At 42.6% G+C, this 21,991-nt stretch overlaps 1 protein-coding gene and 1 pseudogene across 4 annotated transcripts in view; both read left to right on the top strand.

Moving 5' to 3' along the window:
• PTPRG (protein tyrosine phosphatase receptor type G) overlaps window positions 1-21,991 on the top strand; it is a 766,801-nt gene that overhangs the window by 586,512 nt on the left and 158,298 nt on the right. For all 4 annotated transcript variants that reach the window (XM_002758499.6, XM_002758500.6, XM_008981938.6 and 1 more), the window contains exon 6: window positions 10,606-10,672. In XM_002758499.6, coding sequence (XP_002758545.3) covers window positions 10,606-10,672 — 67 coding nt within the window. The remainder of the gene's footprint in view (window positions 1-10,605; window positions 10,673-21,991) is intronic.
• On the top strand, window positions 10,817-14,301 carry LOC108588313 (large ribosomal subunit protein eL39 pseudogene; annotated as a pseudogene).

The following is a 21,991-nucleotide window of genomic DNA, read 5'->3' on the forward strand; positions in this document are numbered from 1 at the left end:
ATTTAGCCTGCTGGGTGGAAAAATGTTAAAATTATAATAAAAGATTCAAGGCCAGGTGCAGTGGCTGACGCCTGTAATCGCAGTGCTTTGAGAGGCCGAGGCAGGTGAATCACTTGAGGTTAGGTGTTTGAGACCAGCTCGGCCAACATGGTGAAACCCTGTCTCTACTAAAAATGCAAAAATTAGCCAGGTATGATGGCACATGCCTGTAATCCCAGCTAATGGGGAGGCTGAGGCAGGAAAATCACTTGAACCCAGAGGCAGAGGTTGTAGTGAGCCAAGATCGCACCACTGCACTCCAGCCTGGGTGACAGAGCCAGACTCTGTCCCCAAAGAAAGATTAGAAGATGAAAGATTGGAATCGGGTAGAGGATTATGATTGACTGAATTTAGTTCTGGACCCCAAAATGACTGGTCTGTCGGTAACCAGAAGTAGGAGTATGTTTGGAACTTTGTGTATTCCTGGTTGTGTATCAGCAGGGCATGCCTGCCTCTTTGGGGAAAAGAATGGCTTATAGCTACAGTTTTTAAGGATCTTGGATGTGTCAGGAATGTGCTAAATACTCATTTAATCCTCTTAACAACACTATGAGGTTTTTTGGGGGGATGTTCTCAACATTACCTATAAGTAAATCGAGGTACAAGTAGATTGTAATTCACTTCCCCATGACCAAACAGCTGCTAAGCAGAAACGCTGGTTTTGAATCAGGGTATAGCATCCTGATTTCAGAAGCCCTGGACTTAACCACTGCACTAGTTTTACGTACCCAACTTACAGTTTAAAATGAGCTCATTGTGTTCACTTACAGGGGATCCATATGGGTGTTTTCTATGGAGTTACTTATTCCCAGGTCACTGTCAACGGCAGTTTTCACAAGATCAGCCTCTTCCTGGCTAAATGTTACCTACACCTCCCTCTTCCCTACTGGGACCGTTTTTTTCCAACCGAACTGCTGGAAGAATTGAAAGATCCTGAGCACAGTTGCTTAAATAAGTAGACTACATGCTCTATGAAGAAATCATATTATTTTCTCAGAGGAGAGAGAGTTGGCCCAGTGAGGCAGTGATTGTAAGGAACAAACTTTCTGGTTTTCCATTTTGTTCTGCTACAAATGGCACGTTCTATCAATCAAGGCCTGCTGGGAAAGATTTTGTCTTTCCTCATTGCAATTTAATTTTATCCTCTGTTGAACTCAGGTGCATTTTAAATATAAAGCTGAACTCCTCAGTTAGCATTAATCTATGTCCTCCTTGCGATGGGGCTGGATTTTGTTTAGACTGCCACTTACTAGAAAGGAATTTCCCTAATTTCTGATTTTAAGATGTTTGTCCACTTAAATAAGCTATCTGTCACCCCCACCCTGAAAAAAAACGTAGCTTAACTGAGGCCTTTAAATCAGATGCTCTGGCAGCTTTCACAGTAGCCCCCTAAAAGCAATTTTCACTGGTTTGTCTGTGAATGAAGCACAATGTTTGGATGAGTTAGCAGGTTTATTTCATAGAGGATGACAACAAGGAGCTTAAGTTTCTCTTAGAGTATCAGGCAGCAAACCCCTTGCATGAGCTCGTGGTTTGGAGTAGAGGATGGCCTGTGAGGTATTGCTTAGGAGAGTGAACTGATAATCAGTCTTCAGAGACTCCATTAGGGGAGTCATCATTCAGTGCTGCAAAGGAAGGACAGAGTAAAAATGCCCCCTCTTAAAAGGAAAAAAAAAAGTGTTGGGGTATGTAATTAGTTTGTACTTAACTTGATTGCTGTGGATATGAAACAGCAGCTGCCCATGCCACCACGTTACGCCCTGCACCTTGTTCGGAGGCACCTTTCACTTAGGATCAGTGCTGCAATTAATTGGTTTTTTATGTTTGTTTAAACATAAAAGCTACTGAAAATTCTATATCCCAGAAATGATTAGTGATGTTTATTTGCTCCCTTTGGGGTTTGCTCATTATTTTTGCCAAGTATTCTTGGTTGGAACTTGGATTCTAAACAAATCGCTTCTTTTCAAACTCCAGAAACGGTGATGTGACACAGCAGCTGAGGTCCATGAAGGGTAATAACTCATCTAGAAGGAGGGGAACTGCCTTTTGATAGCTGATGGAGCAGTATAAGGAAAATGGTGATGTGTGGGTTCCTTAGAGAAGCCAGGGACCCCAAACCCCTCTCTAGGAGCTAAAACTAGACTATCAGCTCTATGAGGACGGAGCCCTGTGATTTGTTCAATGACATATTCTATTCCACTACCCAGTTCTTGGCATATGGTTATCTACTGCTTGCAACAAATTGCTACAAACTCAGCAACTTAAAACAATACACATTTATCATCTCAGAGTTTCTGTGTATCCTCAGATTCAAGGTTTCTCACAAGGCCACAATCAAGCTGTCAACTGGGACTATGGTCTCATCTGAAAGTTTAACTGGGGAATGATTCACTTCTAATTTTACCTAGATTCTTGGCAGAACCCAGTTCCTCAAGGGCTATTTGACTGAGGAGCTTAGCATCTCCTTAGCTTTTGGCCAAAGGCCACAGTTAGTTCCTTGTGGCATTATCATAGCTCACTGTAACCACTAACTCCTGGGCTCAAACTATCCTCCAAACTCAGCCTCTTGAGTAGCTGGGACTACGTGTGTGTACCACCAAACACTGGATAATTTTAAAAATATTTTTCTAGAGATGTTATGTTGCCCAGGCTGGTCTCAAACTCCTGTCCTTAAATGATCCTCCCACCTCAGCCTCCTAAAGTGCTGGGATTACAGGCACGAGCCACTGTGCATGGTCAGAATCTTTTGTAACATTGTTTTTGCGTTATTCTACTGAGTAAAACTAAGCCACTAGATCTAGCCCACCCTCCAGGGAAGGTGATGACATGAGGGCCTGAATGCCTGGAGTCTGGGGTCTTTGGAGGATCATCTTAGAGTGAGCTCATCACAGCCTGCAGTAGACACTGAGTACATACTGGTTGAATCAATGAGCTTAAGGAGCTGGTGCTTGTCATTTGGGCTGAGGACCCATAGCATTTTCCCCCATCACGTATTTATATAACTATAAAAGGGTATTTAAAGTCATTTAGGTCACTTTAACATTTTACATATGATACCTACATGATATTTACATGGTCTTCCCCCCATTCCACATAATGCAAAATGATAATCTTAGCTACTCCTATGGAGGGATTTTTTTTTTTTTTTCAACAGAAGGCTCAATCTGGCAACCTCTTTGATCCAATGTGCCTTGTCTCTTATATTTGTCATGCTGCATACATGATGGGGATTTAAAGCCATTCCCACTCACTGTTTTCTGGATTTCGAGTCTTTTGTAAACAGAGTGCCCTGATAAGCTTTTTGCTTCCAGGAAATGAAAAAACAAGGGTGAGAATTCACATCTAGTGTGTTTTGGTTGAAGTCACTTGCTACATGTGAAAATAGTCGGCTCTGCCTTCTCCACTAAGCCTTTGATATTGGGGTTTTTCAGTGCATGGCGAGATTATTAACAAGGGAAAGTCAAAGTTGTCCAGCACTGCCACACAGAATTGGGAGAAACTTGCAGGAAAGTCACTGAACCTGAAATAAGCTTCTATTGCCCCAGGCTTCCCCAGATCTCATACTTTTTTTTTTTTTTTCATTCAAAGGTCATAACAGTATCTGTGTTAAATAGTTTGCATTGTAGCTGAAGACTCAAGGTCATGCTTTGCGAGGTTGAAATTTCTCTTTTGCGTCTCTCCAGTTCGGGAGCAGCCTGAACTTTGAGAAGATTGGTGGGGGTGGGATAGATAGGTTCTGGGACTCCAGCTTGAAATGCTATAAAGGCTTTCCCAACACCTTCTTGGCTCTGAAACACAATGCATTAAAAAGACGGAAGGACAGAAATCACCCTGTAGCCCCTATGGGAGTACCATTTGCCAGGCGCCCCAGCCATCCCATTTCCTTCCTCTCTTCTGCTCTGGCTTTGAAATGGCATGTTGGGTGAATCCAAAGCCAGAGGACATTGAATTGTATGCCCAGCCCAGGACAGTTTGATCCTCATGAAAATGAGAAATCGCCTATACTGACAATCTGTGAGACTGCTCCTGTTAAGATCTGCCATTTTATACAGATTTTCTAGCAGCCTTGCTGTTGCCCTGCAGGGATTGGTTTTTCCAGTAAAGCACTCCTCCAAGCCAAGTCTGACAATGAGATGGTAAATACTCTGGTGGATTGGGGAGACAGGGGCAGGGGGCCAGAGAATGGTCAGTTTAAGTAGATCGAAAGTACAAAATTCATTTCCTCAAGCTGCCTTCTCTGACCATGAATCTCAATTCTCTGGAGATGAATAACCTGTGAATTAACTGGTTTCCATTAATATTATGAATTAACAGTAAGTAAGCCGTGTCAGTGCTCAAGCTGCATTGGAAGGGGGGAGGATGAATCCTATTAGCATTTATAATTGTGTTTCCTTTTCATATTAATCCCTTCCCATGGCTGAGGAATTAGGAGTTTTCTCATCTGCCAATGAAAACCAGTCCTAGGAGTCTGTCCCTGTCAAATACTGGAAAATAGACGATGATACAGGGCCATACCTTTCGCCTCGGACAGGGGCACCTCTCCTGTGAGAAGCCTCGATGACATTTTGCACATCTGTTAGATTAGGCTTAATGTATGATCCTGGAATTTAATAGTTGCATTTAAAGCAATTCTCTAGACCGGGAATTCACACTTGTGGTCACTCATCTCTAGCCAAATTTCATGAAAAGTCCTACAGGTTTGCAGTGCACCTTTTCCCCTTGCCATGCATCACTCTGAATTGTGTCTCTGTGTTCCTCTCCGACTTTATTTCATGGTAGTTTGGGATGCCACGTGTGCCAACAGCTCTGATTCAGCTTTTTGTAATATCCCATTGCAGCAGTGATAGTTAGGGGACACTAGAAAACGACATTGGTATGTCAAAAGGGAAAAAATACATTTCTGCATTGGAAATTAAGACTATTGGCTATACAAGAAGGAAAGTAATATTTGTGAAGACTGAAAAGAAAAGTCAGGAGAACAAAGGTGTTTTGAATATAGCTCAGTGGTTAGTGGTTTCATGCTAAAATTGTCTTCTTGAACATAGCCACATTCCCTAAATTATTGCTAAGTGTTTAACTTATTAATAAAGGAAGCCGGGCAGCAATCTCTTTCTGGATAAGGGCTAACTGGAATGCAGGGATGCAACGTAACCAAGTTATAAATGTTTTGTGACAGCAATGTGAACCAAAATCTGGCTAGTGGTCAGTAGGATGTTGAAGTCAGAATCAACAAAGCTACATGGCTCTTTAGGGAAGAGCCACAGAAGGAAAGGAGATTCTGATGTGAAATCAGACCTCCTGAGAAGTGCTTGCTCTTGTCCTAATACAGCAAGTTAGCTTCTGAATACACAGTTACCTGCAAACTGCTGGGGTGGGTGAGTCTTCATCTCTGCAATTCAGGAAGGCCCTGTGGAGTCTCTAGTCCTGCAGTTTGTCACTTCCTCTGCAGCCATGGTGAACGGTGCAGCCATCCACCCTCAGCATGCATAAATCCTTTTTTCCTACAAGAGGTTATCGGTTGGATGTGTTGTTTATGGGACTAAAGGAGCAGCTGGTGGTGTTGGATTCAAGGCAACTAGGTTGTCTTGGCCATCCTATTTAGCAGATGGCCAGGACTTGATAGATTGAAAATTATCAGGATCCACATGAAGGGCCAAATGGCATGGGGGACAGAAGTAAATGGCAGCACATATCTGAATGCAGGCACATGCTGTCTGATGCGGTCTCTCTGCTTCCTTTTCATTTCACCTCAAGCAAGAATCAACGCAGGCCCTCCTGTAGAGCCTCCAGATAAATACATCTCTAGAGATTGTTGATAGCTTGGCTACTAACTTGATAATTGCCTAGATCTTTAAGGTGAGCTATTAATTGAAAATAACATGTTACGAAGTTTAGATTTCATGAGCATTTATATGAATCTGGCCTTTAGTCCAAACCTACATTTCATGATTTTCTGTGTTGTCAGTGTCTCTATATACTTTGGTTATATCTAAAGACAACTGAAAAGCTTTAATTCAGAGCCCTCTGTCGAGTTTGCGTGCCATCCTTTTGAAGATGACTAATGCCACAAAAGCTGCTCTGAAGGGGAAGTGCCAGGAGCTAAGTTTTGCAATGAGAGCACAAACTCTGCAGGGAAAGGGGGTGTCTGTTTCTTCTAGTCCATTTTAAGCTCATTTGTGCAATTGCTGCCTTCTCAGTATTACTGCATAACTCCTTTGATGTTAAAGTGGAAGGAAGCAAATTTCAAGAGCCAGGAACACTCCTCATGTGGCTTTAAAAGGAAAGCATATTATAAAATTGAGTGGGTGTCAAATAAAATATAAATTTTGATTTTTTGAAATTTGAACTCAGGGAGGTATTACTTTCAGAGTGAAGCATGTTGACAAACTCAGGGATAAATTGCGTTTGTTTGTCATTCATTTGAATTTGAGTGTTTAGGTCAACTTGCTGCCCAGTGTTATTTGTCCCTTATTGGATGTGGGATTTGTACTCAGCATTATACTCTAAGTGTTAAACGTTTAATCCTGATAACAACATTATGAGACTGTATCCCCATTTCACAGACAAGGACACTGAAGCTCAAAGCATCTATACCTGACGCAGAATTCCGTATTTTCCCCATCCGTTGGCCTCCTCCATCCTAGATGGAGAATAAAATGTAAACATAGGTTGCTAATACAGCCCTCTTCACTGCTGTCATATTTAAAAGCTGCCAGGATTGCTTAGCTTATGCCTGTGAACTTTTTTTAAGTGGCAAATTGATTGAAACAGTGAGTGAAAGGGATTATTTCAGTTAGGGTTATGCCTTACTGGAACAAATCCACTTATTAGCATGCTCTTTGGATTCCCCACCCTGAGTTTTGAAACCAAGACATAGACCAGAGAATGAGCTCAGTATTGTTAGTAAGTTACTCTGACCAGCCAATTTTCTTCATTTTCTCTCCTTTTCTCCTCATTCATCTTCTCCACCCCCACCATATTAACCACCGATGAAGGCTATGAGAGCTGAATGGCTGTTGTAGAAGACTTTTCATTTATGCAGTGGTTTAGAATCTGGGGTCAGGTTCTTGAGCTCAGATGAGGTGTGAGGTCTGAGTATCAGCTACAGAGAAGCTGTAATCAGAAATGACCAAAAATTGAACCTGGACTAGGTTGACTGGTTGTTTTCCTTTTGCACAGCCTACAAATGTTATCGGTGTGTGTCAGTCATAGAAGGTTAGAAACACTTTCTTTGAACCTTCATATTATCAGATAAAACTAAATGAATTTAAAAAGTTCCTGTCCTCGCCTTCTTTGTGCTGCTATCACAGAATATCACACTGGTTAATTTATAATGAACAGAAATTTATTTGGCTAATGGTTCTGGAGGCGGGAAGTCCAAGAGAATGGCCCTGACATCTGGCAAGGCCTTCTTGCTGCATCATAACCATGGCAGAGCATATCACATGAACAAGAGAGGGAATGTGAGAGAGCAAGAGGGGGCTGCAAGGGGGCCAAACTCACTTTTATAACAAATTCCCCCTAGCAATAATGATGATAATCTATTCATGAGAGCAGAACCAGAGCCCACATGACCTAGTCACCTCTTAAAAGGCCCACTTCTCAACACTGTTGATTGGGAATTCGGTTCCCAACACATGAAATGTGGGGAATGAATTCAAACCACAGTTGTCCCCCTGACTACACAATATTCCCTCTAATTCAGGATCCAAATCAGAGTATCTGAGAAATGTTGCCATGGTACAGAAGGGATAGCACTGTTTTGGAGGAGCACATGAGTTGATCAGGTGGCCAGCAAATGCTGTGTCTTGTAATGTGGAATTTTACTAGAAAACCTTCAAGACAAATCATAGCAAGGTATATTGGTTTAGAAAAATATTGCTATCATAGCCTGTTTCCCATTCTTTATATTTGCATACAGTCATAGAAACTCTAATGGCTAAATTTTGCTCTGTACCAAGTGATTCCAAATAGTTAAAACAATTCATATTATGGGTCAGTAGGTTGGCTGATCAGTTCTTTTGGGTATGGCCAGTTCAGCTCATCTCTATAAACTGCAGTTGGTTCCGCTGAGGCTGGATGGTCTTAAATGGACTCACTCACCTGTCTGGTAGTTGGCAGGATGGTGATTCTAGAAGAATGTTAGCTAGGACTACCTATGTCTACTCCTTGTAATCTCTCATCCTATAATATGCTAACTTGGGATTCTTCACTTGATCTTTGGATTGCAAAGAATCCAAATATTTTATGAGCTTGTGTCTGCATCATATTCACTAATTTTTCATTAGCTAAAGCAAGACCCTTGGACAAACCAGTTTCAAAGAATGGAGTAATTGATACACACTTTTCATGGAGGAGGGCAAAGTCAAGTTGTAAAGGTGCATGTAACAGGGATAGAAGGAATGTGTGACCATTTTGTCATTCCTCACAGATACTAGAGTAACTAACTACGGGCGGGTAAGCTGGCATCTCCACCAGACCGAATCAAAGGGACCATCTTTTTGTCTATAGCTTCAATTTGATATGGAAGCATTCTCTGGGATCCTTATTTTATTATTCTGTTCTGGGCTCTTGAAAGTTGGCTACATTTACTGGTTAGGTTCTCTTCCTTGCATTCCTGAGCTATGGTTTCATTTTGACCAGGTTTTAAAATTTTGATCAGTTATTTGCCATGGTACAAATACAATGTTTCTTCAGATGCAATTTTGATTTGGGGTATTCTGTGCATGGTTTACCTTTCAGGAATGTTTCATGCTTCAGGCCCCAGCTTGAACTTCTCAGGCAATTTGCAGACACACTTATGCCAACTCCCAGGATTCTACCTTTATGATCTGATACACTGGGTTCCTAGTCACTGATTTTTCTTTCCTTTTTTTTTCTTTTTTGATATCTCTAGTGTTTGCAATGCAGTAGCAAATTCCACATCATTTTATTAGTCTATAAACATAATCCTGTTTTTAATAGCACTTGTATTCTGAATTTATGCTCTAGACATTAAGACGTAATCACTGTTAACTCATAGAGCATCTAATGAGGGCTTCTCACCCTCACGCTCTGTGCCATGGACATCTTAGGCCAGATAAGATGTTGTAGAGAGCCATTCTGAGCATTACAGAACGTTTAGCAGCAGCCCTGGCCTGTATCTCGATGTCAGTAGCCCCTTCTCTTTTCTTCCTTCTCCCACTGCTATGTGACAACCAAAAAATGTCTCCAAACATGGTCACATGTCCCCCCAGTGGGGCAGTATCTCCCTGATTTGAAAACCATTGCTCTCACCTGGAGATGCTAAGGCTTAGGAGAGATGGAAATGTTTGGAGTGCGGGTTATTTTCAGAGAGGACACACTAGGAACAGCAATCCAACAGGGATAATTTGTAAGGGTAGAAAGGAATGTGGAAAATTTTCAGTCACCTTAAAATTCATTCTAGGAGTGGCTCTTGATTCTTCTGAATTAACTTGAAAGCATCAAATTGGATTGTGCTACACAGTGAAAGGTTCATCAATATCTCAACTTCATTATGTGACAAGTGGATTAGATGTAAATACTATCCATGGGGAATGTGGGGGGAGCACGAGCTGTGCTGGCCATAGATATTAGATTTTTGAAAAACTCTTTATTTTGGAAAAACTTAAATATACATAAAAGTAAAGAAAATTGTTTAATGACCCATCTTATTATACCCATCACCCAAGGTCATAAATGATTGATTCAAGCCAATCCTGTGGCTTGAATCAATGTGTACCCCACTCACTCCCCCTGCTGTTCACTCTTGGATTATTTTGAAACAAATTCAAGATGTCATTTCATTTCATTTGTAAGTATCTCTATATGTGTAAAAGAAAGTACTTGAATGCCAAAATTGTAATATGCTGCTAGAATTTTAATCTTCTACAATGGGCAAGAATGAGGAGTTCTGCTGAGTAGTATCAGAAAGTTAAGGGAAAGAAGAGGTGGGAGGAAGACTGAAAGAGGCTCCACTTTTGGGGGGATTAAAAACCCCAGGAGGAAATGAAGGTGGGAAACACTGTCTCTTCAAGCTTCTCTCCTCTCCTCTTTTGCTTTGCATAGCTGTTAGAAATGCCCCTTAGAATATGTGATTTTTCGCAGGGGACTGAGATCCTTACAAAGGAGAATGGGCTGGCAGGAAACAGAGTCATTTTCTATAAAGACAGGAAAAACACAATCACCAGAAGATATTGAAATATTCAGTCAATGACAGATTGCTCTCTTATGACTTTCAATGACTTTTTAGCCTATTGGGCCTACTTTTAATAAAACAAGGCAAGAAGAAAATCTTGCAGTTGCTTTTTAAGATTTTCTAGGACTATAGTATTTCTCTCCTGTTATAATGTATTCTGAGAAGTTTCCTTCTTTTGATTTAGACTTCCTCACTTGATTTTATGATGTCATAAATCGCCTGCATTTGGTGAGAGCCATGGTGTATGTGAGACCTAAGCAGCTTGCTAGATAACATCTATTCTTCCCCTTCTCTTTAGAAGATTAAACTGAGACTGTTGTGCCTGATGCCAGAATAGATTTAACCAATCATGTTTCCTTTACATGTAGGTCAGTCCGAGGGACAATTCTGCACTGGATCCTATTATCCATGGGTTGAAGGGCGTCGTACATCACGGTAAGTATGCCACATACACTTCCTTTTGCTGGGATGTGAAGGGCTCTGATCTCTACCTAAAGAAATCGGGTTATCTTGCAGAGGACAGAGGGTGACACCCATTCCTCATCCCCTGATGTTGAAGGGCATTAGAACCATTATTTGATGGGTAAAGAGCAGGCCCATTTATTACCTGCAAATGGGTCTGGGTTAACAGTAAGCAATTTGTTTCTCTTCAGGTACCAGTTTGAATGCATATGTTATAAATCAGAACACACTAAGATATACTATTCTTATGTGTTGAACTTGCCGTTTGTTTCATATCTCTCCTAAAAATATTCTTCTTTCAGTTGTCTTTCCACCTGTAAATGTTGGGTTTGCGTCTCAGATCTGGGGAAGCATTTTAAGTAGCCAGGCAAGTTATTAAACTTTGCAGCATGTGAGCAAGCGTCATGCAGCTACTAGAATGGAAAAGGCCAGGCTGCTGTTCTGTGCTGCAGACCTCTTATCCTCAGGCATAAAACCAGGAGAGAAAGTAAGATAAATGGGTTCTGTCTTTCCCAACTGGTTTTTATTGGAAGAATTTCCCTGCGACTTTATTATCCGCACTGCATCATTACCTGTGACATCAAGATCCTCTAATTTCACAAGTACCCTTGTCGCAGTGAGGTGTGCAGTCTAGATGTAATGATTTGCAAAGTTTTAATAATCTAATTAGAATTCCAGAGACATTGACAGAAATAGCGTTAGTAACCATAATAAATCTCCCCTTCGTCTCCACAGCTGTGATAAAACATCTTCACACCTTTTGGGGAGGATTGTCTTTAGACATTAGCCAACTCCATAGAGCTTAACAAACATCTTCCACTTCCCTTCCACCTCTCTTTCAGTGAAATGAAAACCAGTTGTCAGGGGCCAGTTAGAGCAAGTAGGATTTTGGATTAATTGTTCCATTCTCAAAATTGGACAGTCATGCGGCAGGTAACAATAATAAACCTACTGAAAGTAGAAAAATAGGGTTACTGAAAATGCCACATAGAGGTTTTCATTTTAAAATACTTCCATTCCTTCTTCCCAATTCTCAGTTTCTGGAAGGGCACTCATTCCATTCTTGAGGGCTCTTACGTCCCAAAGACACCACCTCATGTCATAAACTTGGGGATTAGGATTTCAACGTCGGAATTTGGTTAGGGGACACAAACCTTCAGACCACAGCAGAGGCTGTTACATGTGAAAAAACTGTATCTGGCTCTGGGAGGGTTGCAAAGATGCCAGGGTGTGGTTTCATCCCTACTCTGTAACTGGGAAGTTAGACGAGACTTGCGAACTACGCTGACCTACAAAGGAAGTTCACTTATTTATTCAGCAGACATATATTGCATGCCCACACCGTGCAAACCCAGATTTGGAACACTGATTAAGAAAGACACAGGCCAGCTCTCAGGGACCGAGACGGGAAGTGAAGTGCTGCCTTCCTCTCCCGCCGGCCTGCCCGGCAGCCCCTCCCAGCTGATGCATTTGCTGTTTCCTCTGTCGGGAGAGTTCTTCCTTTGCTTGTGCCAACAGTGTCTCCCTCTTATGCCTTCAGGTCTCAGCTCATATCTTGCATACTTAGAAAGTTGTTTCGTAAGTATCCTATCAAAATATTCCTCCCACCCCACTCCCATCAACCTCTGTTACACCATCCCAGGTTTCTTTCTTCAGAGCACTTGAATGTATCTGAAATAACTGCATTTGTGTATTTGCTCATTTATCAGCTACTTGGGTATCAGTTTCCTGAGGGCAGAAAACCATGTTGGTGTGGCACGCTATATCTGGCAAATAGTAGGGTGCTCAGTAAATCTCAGCCAAACGACTGAATCAAGTAAGCATACAAATAAATAAGTGCAAATTTCAAAACATAAAATGAGATGAAGGGAAGGAGGAACTAAAGTCCATGTGGGTTTTGCTTTGATTGCAAGAGAAAGGAAAATAGTTTTAAAAAAAGAAAAAAAAGATAACCTTTGTTGGAGGCAAGGTACAGTGGCTCGTGCCTGTAATTCCAGCACTTTGGAAGGCTGAGGTGAGTGAATCACTTGGCCTGGGCAACATGGCAAAACCCTATCTCAAAAAAAAAAAAAAAAAATACAAAAATGAGCCAGGCATGATGGTACATGCCTATAGTCCCAGCTACTCAGGAAGCTGAGGTTGGAGGGTCACCTGAGCCCAGGAGGTTGAGACTGTAGTGAGCTCTGATCATGCCACTGCACTCTGGCCTGGGTGACAGAGTGAGGCCCTGTCTCAAAAAAAAAAAACAAAAAACGAAAACTTTTATTGGCGCTAGAAGCATTTCAGTTGAAAGTCCTGTAAGGGATTTGAATGATCTATTAATTTGAAGGAACATAAATAATCATGTCCTTCACAGTCTCTGGCTTGGGAACAGTGATAGAGACATGTAAAGAGAAAAATCAATATGGATTTCTGTTGCAGCTCAGAAATGGCTTTTATTTCTTCAGCTCTGGGAGTCATATTAGAATCTTAATTTCTCATTAATTTTTGTTTGAACAAGAAGCATCTTAATGTGTTCCTTCAGCAGAAATGTGAAGGAGTAAACTGATCATATCGGCCAAGGTATTTAGCAGTTGGTCATTAGGGTCCTCAGTTAAGCAGACACCAGGGTAGAATTTGAAGTGCAAGAGAGATTTTTGGCAGGGAAGGACTGCCTTGGAAGAATCAAAAGGAGAAAGACGAGGGATTGGTGGGGAGAACATTTGGGTCACGCATGGTGCAGGTCTGATACCTCTGAAGGGAGACTGGTAAGCCAGGAGGGTTGGCTGAAGGCAACTCCAAGGAAGTCTCTGCCAAGCTATCAGAGAGCCCCAGAGCAAAGACTGCCTCTGAAAAGAGTCCTATGTTGGGAGGAATGGCCTAGCCCTGGTTCCCCACTGTGTGTTGTTGTTGACTGGAGCCTCCCAGCAAGTGTAGCCTGATTCTAGACACTGGGCAGATCCTGGAGTTGCAGCTGCTGCAGGCTGTCAGCTCAACAGGCTCCCCACAGCAGCTTGTCTCTGGAAGGGAGATATCAGGGGTGCATGCTTAAGACTGCCACAGAGCTTCACATCTTCCTTCCAGAGGCATCTTTCTAATCATACTCCCATAGTGCTCAGAGATTCTTAAGAGCAGTCCTGGCTCATTCTTTCCATAGTTATTGAGTGCCTAATCTCAGGACATCATGAAGCTGGGTGTTGAGACATGGACCTACCCTTACCACATTTGCATATGCTTGGGAGAGTTGTACAATTAAGTATGTAATGACATTAAAGTGTGGGAAGCTGTCTCTCTTCCTTTCTTCGCCATCGTGGTGTGTGCTTTACTCCATTTCTCACCCTGTCTTCTTACAAGACTTTCAGGATTAAGCAGTTCCTGACCAAGGAACAAAAGCAAAATCGTCCCATTCCCCAGTGGATTCGGATGAAAACTGGTAATAAAATCAGGTACAACTCCAAAAGGAGACATTGGAGAAGAACCAAGCTGGGTCTTTAAGAAATTACACATGAGATGGCACACATATTTATGCTGTCTGAAGGCCACAATGATGTTACCAAATCACACTGAAAATGTCACCACTATCTGGAGAATTTTGAACAGAGTTTCCTCTCTGGATCTGTTATGAAGGCGTTGGTTGGTTGGCTCAGTAATAAATATGTGAGACCTTTCATTAAAAAAAAAAAATGTGGTGGCCGGGCGCAGTGGTCAAGCCTGTAATCCCAGCACTTTGGGAGGCCGAGGCGGATGGATCACGAGGTCAACAGATCGAGACCATCCTGGTCAACAAGGTGAAACCCCATCTCTACTAAAAATACAAAAATTAGCTGGGCATAGTGGTGTGTGCCTGTAATCACAGCTATTCAGGAGGCTGAGGCAGGAGAATTGCCTGAACCCAGGAGGCAGAGGTTGTGGTGAGCCGAGATCGCGCCATTGCACTCCAGACTGGGTAACAAGAGCGAAACTCCATCTCAAAAAAAAAAAAAATGTGGGAAGCAGCAGACTTAACTCAAACTTTGGTGATTGGAGGTATCTCAGGCAAAGTGAACATTAAGATCTAAAGAGGTCATAGAGATTGTCCAGGCAGAATAGGGATGCAAGCAGGACCAGTATAGGTGAAGGTGTCTGTTGGTAACAGAGGGTGTGATATCTTTGGGGCCTGGAGAATGGTGACTGATATGGTTTCTCTATGTCCTCACCTAAATCTCATTTTGAATTCCCACATGTTGTGGGATGGACCCAGTGAGAGGTAATTGAATCATGGGGGCAGGTATTTCCTGTGCTGTTCTTGTGATAGTAAATAGGTCTGACAAGATCTGATAGTTTTAAAAGGGGGAGTTTCCCTGCACAGGCTTTCTTCTCTTGTCTACCACCATGTAAAACATGCCTTTCACCTTCCACCATGATTGTGAGGCCTCCCCAGTCACATAGAACTGTGAGTCCATTAAACCTTTTTCTTTTATAAACTGCCCAGTCTGATATGTCTTTATCAGCAGCATGAAAATGGACTAATATGGTAACATTGCTTCTCTAATGCTTTTCCAGGGAGAGACACCCTAGAAACCTCTTGACCACATAAAGTGCTATCTTATGTGTTTATTTTTCTAGGCAAATTGCAATTTTTACAAACTCAAGAGCGATGAGGAAATAGAAATATAATGGAGTGAGGCGATTTGCCATTGATTCTAGTCCCATCTATCCCATCTATCTACTCATGGAGTGATACATGGAAGGACTAAAATGTATCTAATTTTTTTTTTATTTGCACAATTATCAACATCCACTGGACAGGAAAATGGGGGAAAATTGTAAATCCCATTCACTGTATTGGCTCAGTCATTAGCAGCACTTTCTGTATATATGAACCAGCAGTTGCAAGTGGCCATTTCTAATAAGAATACTGATTCCTAAGAAGTTGGTCTAGTTCTGATGTGTTTAAAATCCATTTAAAAAAATTTCTGTTTGTGAATTGGTGTAAAAATGTAGTGTTTCCTTCTAAGTGAGAGGTCATTCTCACTAAGTAAGAGGCAAGAAGTCAGGTGAATATAGTGGGTGAGGCAAAACTTTACAGCCTATTTCGTTCAAGTTTTGAAGCCTTACATTGTGCAACGTGTGGTCAGATGTGGTGGTGGAAAAGACTTTTGAGACCTTTCTGTTGACCAGCGCTGGCTGCAGGCGTTGCAGTTTTTGGTGCCTCTCCTCAATGTGCTAAGAATACTATTCAGTTGTAATGGTTTCACTGGGATTCAGAAAGCAGTAGTGGATCAGACCAGCAGCAGACCACCAAACCGTGACCGTGATCTTTTTTTGGCGCAAGTTTGGCTTTGGGAAGTGCTTTGGAGCTTCTCAGTCCAAGCACTGAGCTGGTCATCACCGGTTGTCATATAAAATCCACTCTTAGGCCGGGCGCGGTGGCTCACGCCTGTAATCCCAGCACTTTGGGAGGCCGAGATGGGCAGATCACAAGGTCAAGAGATTGAGACCATCCTGGTCAACATGGTGAAACCCCATCTCTACTAAAAATACAAAAATTAGCCGGGCGTCGTGGCGCGCACCTGTGGTCCCAGCTACTCGGGAGGCTGAGGCGGAAGAATCGCTTGAGCTGAAATTGCGCCACTGCACTCCAGCCTGGAGACAGAGTGAGACTCCGTCTCAAAAAAAAAAAAAAATCCACTCTTAGTCACAGTCTGATTGAGAAGTGATTCATTGTTGTGGCGTAGAACAAGAGAAGACAACACTTCAAAACAACAATCGAAAAAAAATTTTTTTTTGATTCATTGTTGTGGCGTAGAACAAGAGAAGACAACACTTCAAAACAACAATTGAAAAAAAATTTTTTTTTGAGATAGAGTTTTGCTCTGTTGCCAGGTGCCAGACTGAAGTGCAGTGATGCGATCTTGGCTCACTGCAACCTCTGCCTCCTGGGTTCAAGAAATTCTCCTGCCTCAATCTCCCAAGTAGCTAAGACTACAGGCGTGCGCCACCATGCCCAGCTATTTTTTTTTTTTTTTTTTTGTATTTTACTAGAGACGGGGTTTCACCATGTTGGCCAGGATGGTCTTGATTTCTTGACCTTGTGATCCGCCCACCTCGTCCTCCTAAAGTGCTGGGATTACAGGCGTGAGCCACCGCACCTGGCCCAAAACAACTTTTTAAAAATTTTGTGCAACTCAGGAGGCACCCACTTACAGAGGTTTCTTACTGTTGCAATTTGCTTCAAATGCTGAACTACTGTAGAATGGTTGATGCTGAGTTCTTTGGCAACTTCTTGTGTAGTTGTAAGACGACCAGCTTCCATGATTGGTCTCAATTGGTTGTTTTCAACTTAATGCTTTTCATTTTCATTTTCTTTTTTTTTTTTTGAGACGGAGTTTCGCTGTTGTTACCTAGACTGCAGTGCAATGGCACGATCTCCGCTCACCGCAACCTCCGCCTCCTGGGTTCAGGCAATTCTCCTGCCTCAGCCTCCTGAGTAGCTGGGATTACAGGCATGCACCACCATGCCCAGCTAATTTTTGTATTTTTAGTAGAGTCGGGGTTTCACCTCGTTGACCAGGATGGCCTCCGTCTCTTGACCTCGTGATCCACCCGCCTCGGCCTCCCACAGTGCTGGGATTACAGGCGTGAACCACCGCGCCCAGCCCATACTTTTCATTTTCAAGGCTCTCGTCTCTTTTGCAAAACTCTGTAAACCACTACTGTACTGTACGTTCATTAGCAGTTCCTGGGCCAAATGCACTGTTAATTAAGTGAATTATCTCCTCTGCTTTATGACCCATTTTGAACTCGAATAAGAAAATTGCTCAAATTTGCTTTTTGTCTAATATCATTTCCATAGTCTAAAATAAGCAGCAAGTACTAAGTCATTAGCAAAAAAACAAAGAGAGAAATGGGCATTAAAATGATGTATAACATAACCATATTTGTTGAAGTATGTATTCCGATATCATTGTTGCAAATTTCAACAATGCAAAAACTTCAGTTCATTTTGCACCAACCTATTTGCACCAACAGTTTTACCTCACTGGTCCATGTTAAGAGATGTGTGTGGGCCAGGCACGGTGGCTCACGCCTCTAATTCTCAGCACTTTGGGAGACCGAGGCAGGTGGATCAGCTGAGGTCAGGAGTTCTAGGCCAGTCTGGCCAACATGGTGAAACCCCATCTCTACTAAAAATACAAAAATTAGCCAGACATGGTTGTACACCTGTAATACCAGCTACTTGGGAGGCTGAGGCAGGAGAATAGCTTGAACTCAGGAGGCAGAGGTTGCAGTGAGCTGAGATTGCGGCACTGCACTTTAGCCTGGGCAACAAGAGCAAAACTCTGTCTCAAAAAAAAAAAAAAGAAGAAGAAGAAATGTATGTGCATTATACATCACTTCTCATGCTTTTGGCTGATACCTAGTGATGTGTGTTAAGTCCTCTGTCAGTTGAAAGGTATCTGTTTTTTTATTTCATGTTGTTGGAATACACAATTTATCTTCCTTTTTACAGTACTCCCCTCGGGAAAATCCAGCAGGCTGTGTGTGTGCACATGTGTACACGGTCAAAAGGCATCCAGACACCGTCCTCCCGTGTCAATTGTCTGAAACAGACCACTTTTGTAGTCCCGATAGGAAACTTGCCCGTGGTGATTGCTTGGTATCTTAGCCTTGTTTGTTTGTCCTCTTTTCCCACCCCTCCCTCACTGTCACTTTCCTCTCTTGGTGAATGTACCATCTTAGTGAGGTGCAGGAGGCTTCTTTTTCTTTCAGAGGAAATATGAGGGAGACATCAGAAACTGCCGCAGACAGCTGGGTACAGTGGCTCACACCTGTCATCCCAGTATTTTGGGAGGCTGAGGTGGGTGAATCACCTGAGATCAGGAGTTCCAGACCAGCCTGGCCAACATGTTGACACTATGTGTCTACTAAAACTTCAAAAATTAGCCAGGCGTGGTGGTAGGCACCTGTACTCCCAGCTACTCAGGAGGTTGAGGCAGGAGAATCCTTTGAACCCGGGAGGTGAAGGTTGTAGTGAGCCGAGATCGCACCACTGCACTCCAGCCTGAGCGTCAGAGGGAGACTTCCCCCAACCAAAATAAAACGAAATTGCCACAGGCACAACGAAATCTTCTGCTGGTCAGAGCTAGATGGCTTAGATGGCTGCTCTCTCTCGCTGGCGCGCTCTCTTTCTCTCTCTCTCTCTCTCTCTCTCTCTCTCTCTCTCTCTTCCCTTCCTTCGCTCTTTCAAAAAAGCTGTCAGGAAAGGACAAACACTTGCTTCAGTTAATGTCAAAAAATGAGGCTCTTGCACGCTTTTCTTGTCAACATGCGGCACTGGCAGTTGTGGCTTAGACAAGATCAAAGCTTCCCTTGGAGAACAGCTTTCTCATGTGACTGGTTTGCTCACTGGACTCACCTTTGCGTCTCCCCCACTTTTTGTCCCTGTTCGGAACACTCATTGCCTCCTCACCACATCTATGGACGAAGTCCTAGAACAGTTACAGTCACACAAGCCTGTAGCAAAAAGGGAAGACATACAGTGAATTTGCAAATATGGATTGACTGCCTTGCCAAGCATTCCCGGAGAGCGGTGAAAGCTATCTGAAAAATTCCGCATTCGTTCATCCTTCCATATTCTACCTGCTGGGACTGAGGTTTCTATGGTAAAGAGTAACATAGCGGCATCTCCAGACCGGTCCTCTGAATTCCTTCTAGAATAGTGTGCAGGCTTCATCTGACACAATTGCCGTGCATCACCAGCCACACGTTCACTATTTAAGAGGAAACCAGCCCCAGGGTATGGCTGCTGCCTGCACTCTTCTCCTGCTGGGGATGCATTTGGCTCAGCCCCTTCAGAAAACTGTGCCTGTTTCTGCTGATGTACATGCACCCTACCCTCTAAGCCAGAAATGCCACACTTAGGTATATCCAAAACAGAAATATCGACAAAAGACTTTTGCATATGAGCCTTACTCATAATAGCCACAAACTGGAAAGAGCCTAAATGTCCATCAGTGGGAACACAGATAGATATAGAAGTTGTAGAATATTGATACAATGAACATTATGCAGCGCTTAAAAATAATGAACTATGGATTTACACAAAAGCAAAATAGTGCATAGTGCATGATTCCATATACGTAAAGTGTGAGAACAGGTCTGTCCATACAATGAATCCGTGGTGATGAAATTCAGAATAGTGGGGTGGAGGGGCTGGGCGTGGTGCCTCATACCTGCAATCCCAGCACTTTGGGAGGCAGGCAGATCATTTGAGATCAGGTTCAAGACCAGCCTAACCAACATGGTGAAACCCCATCTCTACTAAAAATAAATTAGCTGGGGATGGTGGCATGTGCCTATAGTCCTAGCTACTCAGGAGGCTGAGGCAGGAGAATCACTGGAACCCAGAAGGCAGAGGTTGCAATGAGCCAAGATCGCATCACTGTACTCCAGTTTGGGCAACAGAGTGAAACTCAGTCTCAAAAAAAGAAAAAAAATGAATAGTGGGGTTGAGGTATATATTAAATGAAAAGGAACCTGAGGAAATTTTCTTGGGTGTTAAAAATATTAATATATCTTGATCTAGAGGATGACTGCACAAATGTAATGTAAAAATTTGCCATGCCATCCCCTTAGAATTGTGCATTTAACTGTTTGAAGATTAAAGAGTAACCCATATATATTACACTTTAATTTCCCAAAGATACTGCATCCACAAAGCTTAAAAAAATTAGCAGCTCATACCAAATAGTCAAATATTAAAAACCCTGACAGTTTCAAGTGTTGGCAAGGATATGAATGCAGGAAGTCTCATGTTGCTGGTAAGAGGTTAACTAGTATGATCACTCTTTAGAAAATAGTTTGGCAGTATCTAGTAAAATGAATCTATCCTGTTTCTATGTATGTCCCTTAGAGAAACTCATATATGTGTACCAAGAGATGTTTAGGCCAGGTGCAGTGGCTCACACCTGTGATCTCAGCACTTTGGAGGCCGAGGCAGGCAGATCTCTTGAGCCTAGGAATTTGAGACCAGCCTCGGAAACATGGTGGAACCCTGTCTCTACAGAAAGTAAATAAAATTAGTCAGGCATAGTGGTACCTGCCTGTAGTCCCAGTTACTCTGGGGGCTGAGGTGGGAGGATCGCTTGAGCCTAGGAAGCAGAGGCTCTGTGAGCCCAGATTGTGCCACTGCACTCCAGTCTGGGTGACAGAGCAAGACCCTGTCTTAAAAAGAAAAAGAATACATGTGGCTGGCCACAGTGGCTCACACCTATAATCCCAACACTGTGGAATCCAGCTGAGGTGAGCAGATCACTTCAGGTCAGGTCAGGAGTTTGAGACCAGCCTGACTAACTAGGCAAAACCCTGTCTCTAGTTAAAAAAAAAAAAAAAAAAAATTAGCTGTCTGTGGTGGTGCGCACCTATAATCCTTGCTACTTGGGAGGCTGAGGCATGAGAATCACTTGAACCCGGGAAGTCAAGGCTACAGTGAGTTGAGATTGCATCACTGCACTCCAGCCTGGGTGACAGAGCAAAGACTCTGCCTCAAAGAGAGAGAGAGAGAGATAGAGAGAGAGAGAGAGAGAAAGACATGAACAAGAATGTTTGTGGTGTTTTTTTTTTCTAATTATGCAAACCTAGAAATGCCTCAGGTGCCCATCATTAGCAGGCTGGATAAAGACAACTCGATATAGTCATAGAAGGGAACATTTCACCATGGTGGAAAGGAATGGCCCACTCAACAATATGGGTACATCCAAGATTGGTAAAGTTTAAGGAAGGGAAGCAAGATTCTGAAGAAAATATTGTGCATTCCCAGAGATAAAGTTCAAAAAATGAGAAAACCTAACCTATATTGCTTAGGAGTGTATATGTAGGTAGTAAAACTTAAAGCAAAGTGATTATTTCAAAATGAGGATGGTGGTGACTTCTTGGGGGTGGATGAGAAAGTGACAAGGGGCTGGCCGGATAAGGGGAGGCAAGGTCTTCTCCTGTTCTGAGTTAGTCACAAACCCACACACCACGGCTTACTTCAGAATCATTTTTTAATAGTCCATTGATTTTGCACACCTTTCTGCATGGGTTTTATATTTCACAATCAAAGAAGACAAGGATTAACATCAGAAAGTCAGAGATTCAGACATTGCTTTCCTCTGGGATACATCAAGTTCCAAGTGGCCACACAACAAGCAAAGGGGAGTGACAGCACTTTTTAAAAAACTTTTTACCGTAACTACCTCTGACAGGCTGTTTGTTCTCTTCACAAATTGATTGCAGGCCAGTGAAAGAACTGTGCCTGCCTTGGAATTGTATCATTAAGAGGTGACTCTG

Source organism: Callithrix jacchus, chromosome 15 (genome assembly GCF_049354715.1).
Source record: "Callithrix jacchus isolate 240 chromosome 15, calJac240_pri, whole genome shotgun sequence".
Classification (NCBI taxonomy): Eukaryota; Metazoa; Chordata; class Mammalia; order Primates; family Cebidae; genus Callithrix; species Callithrix jacchus.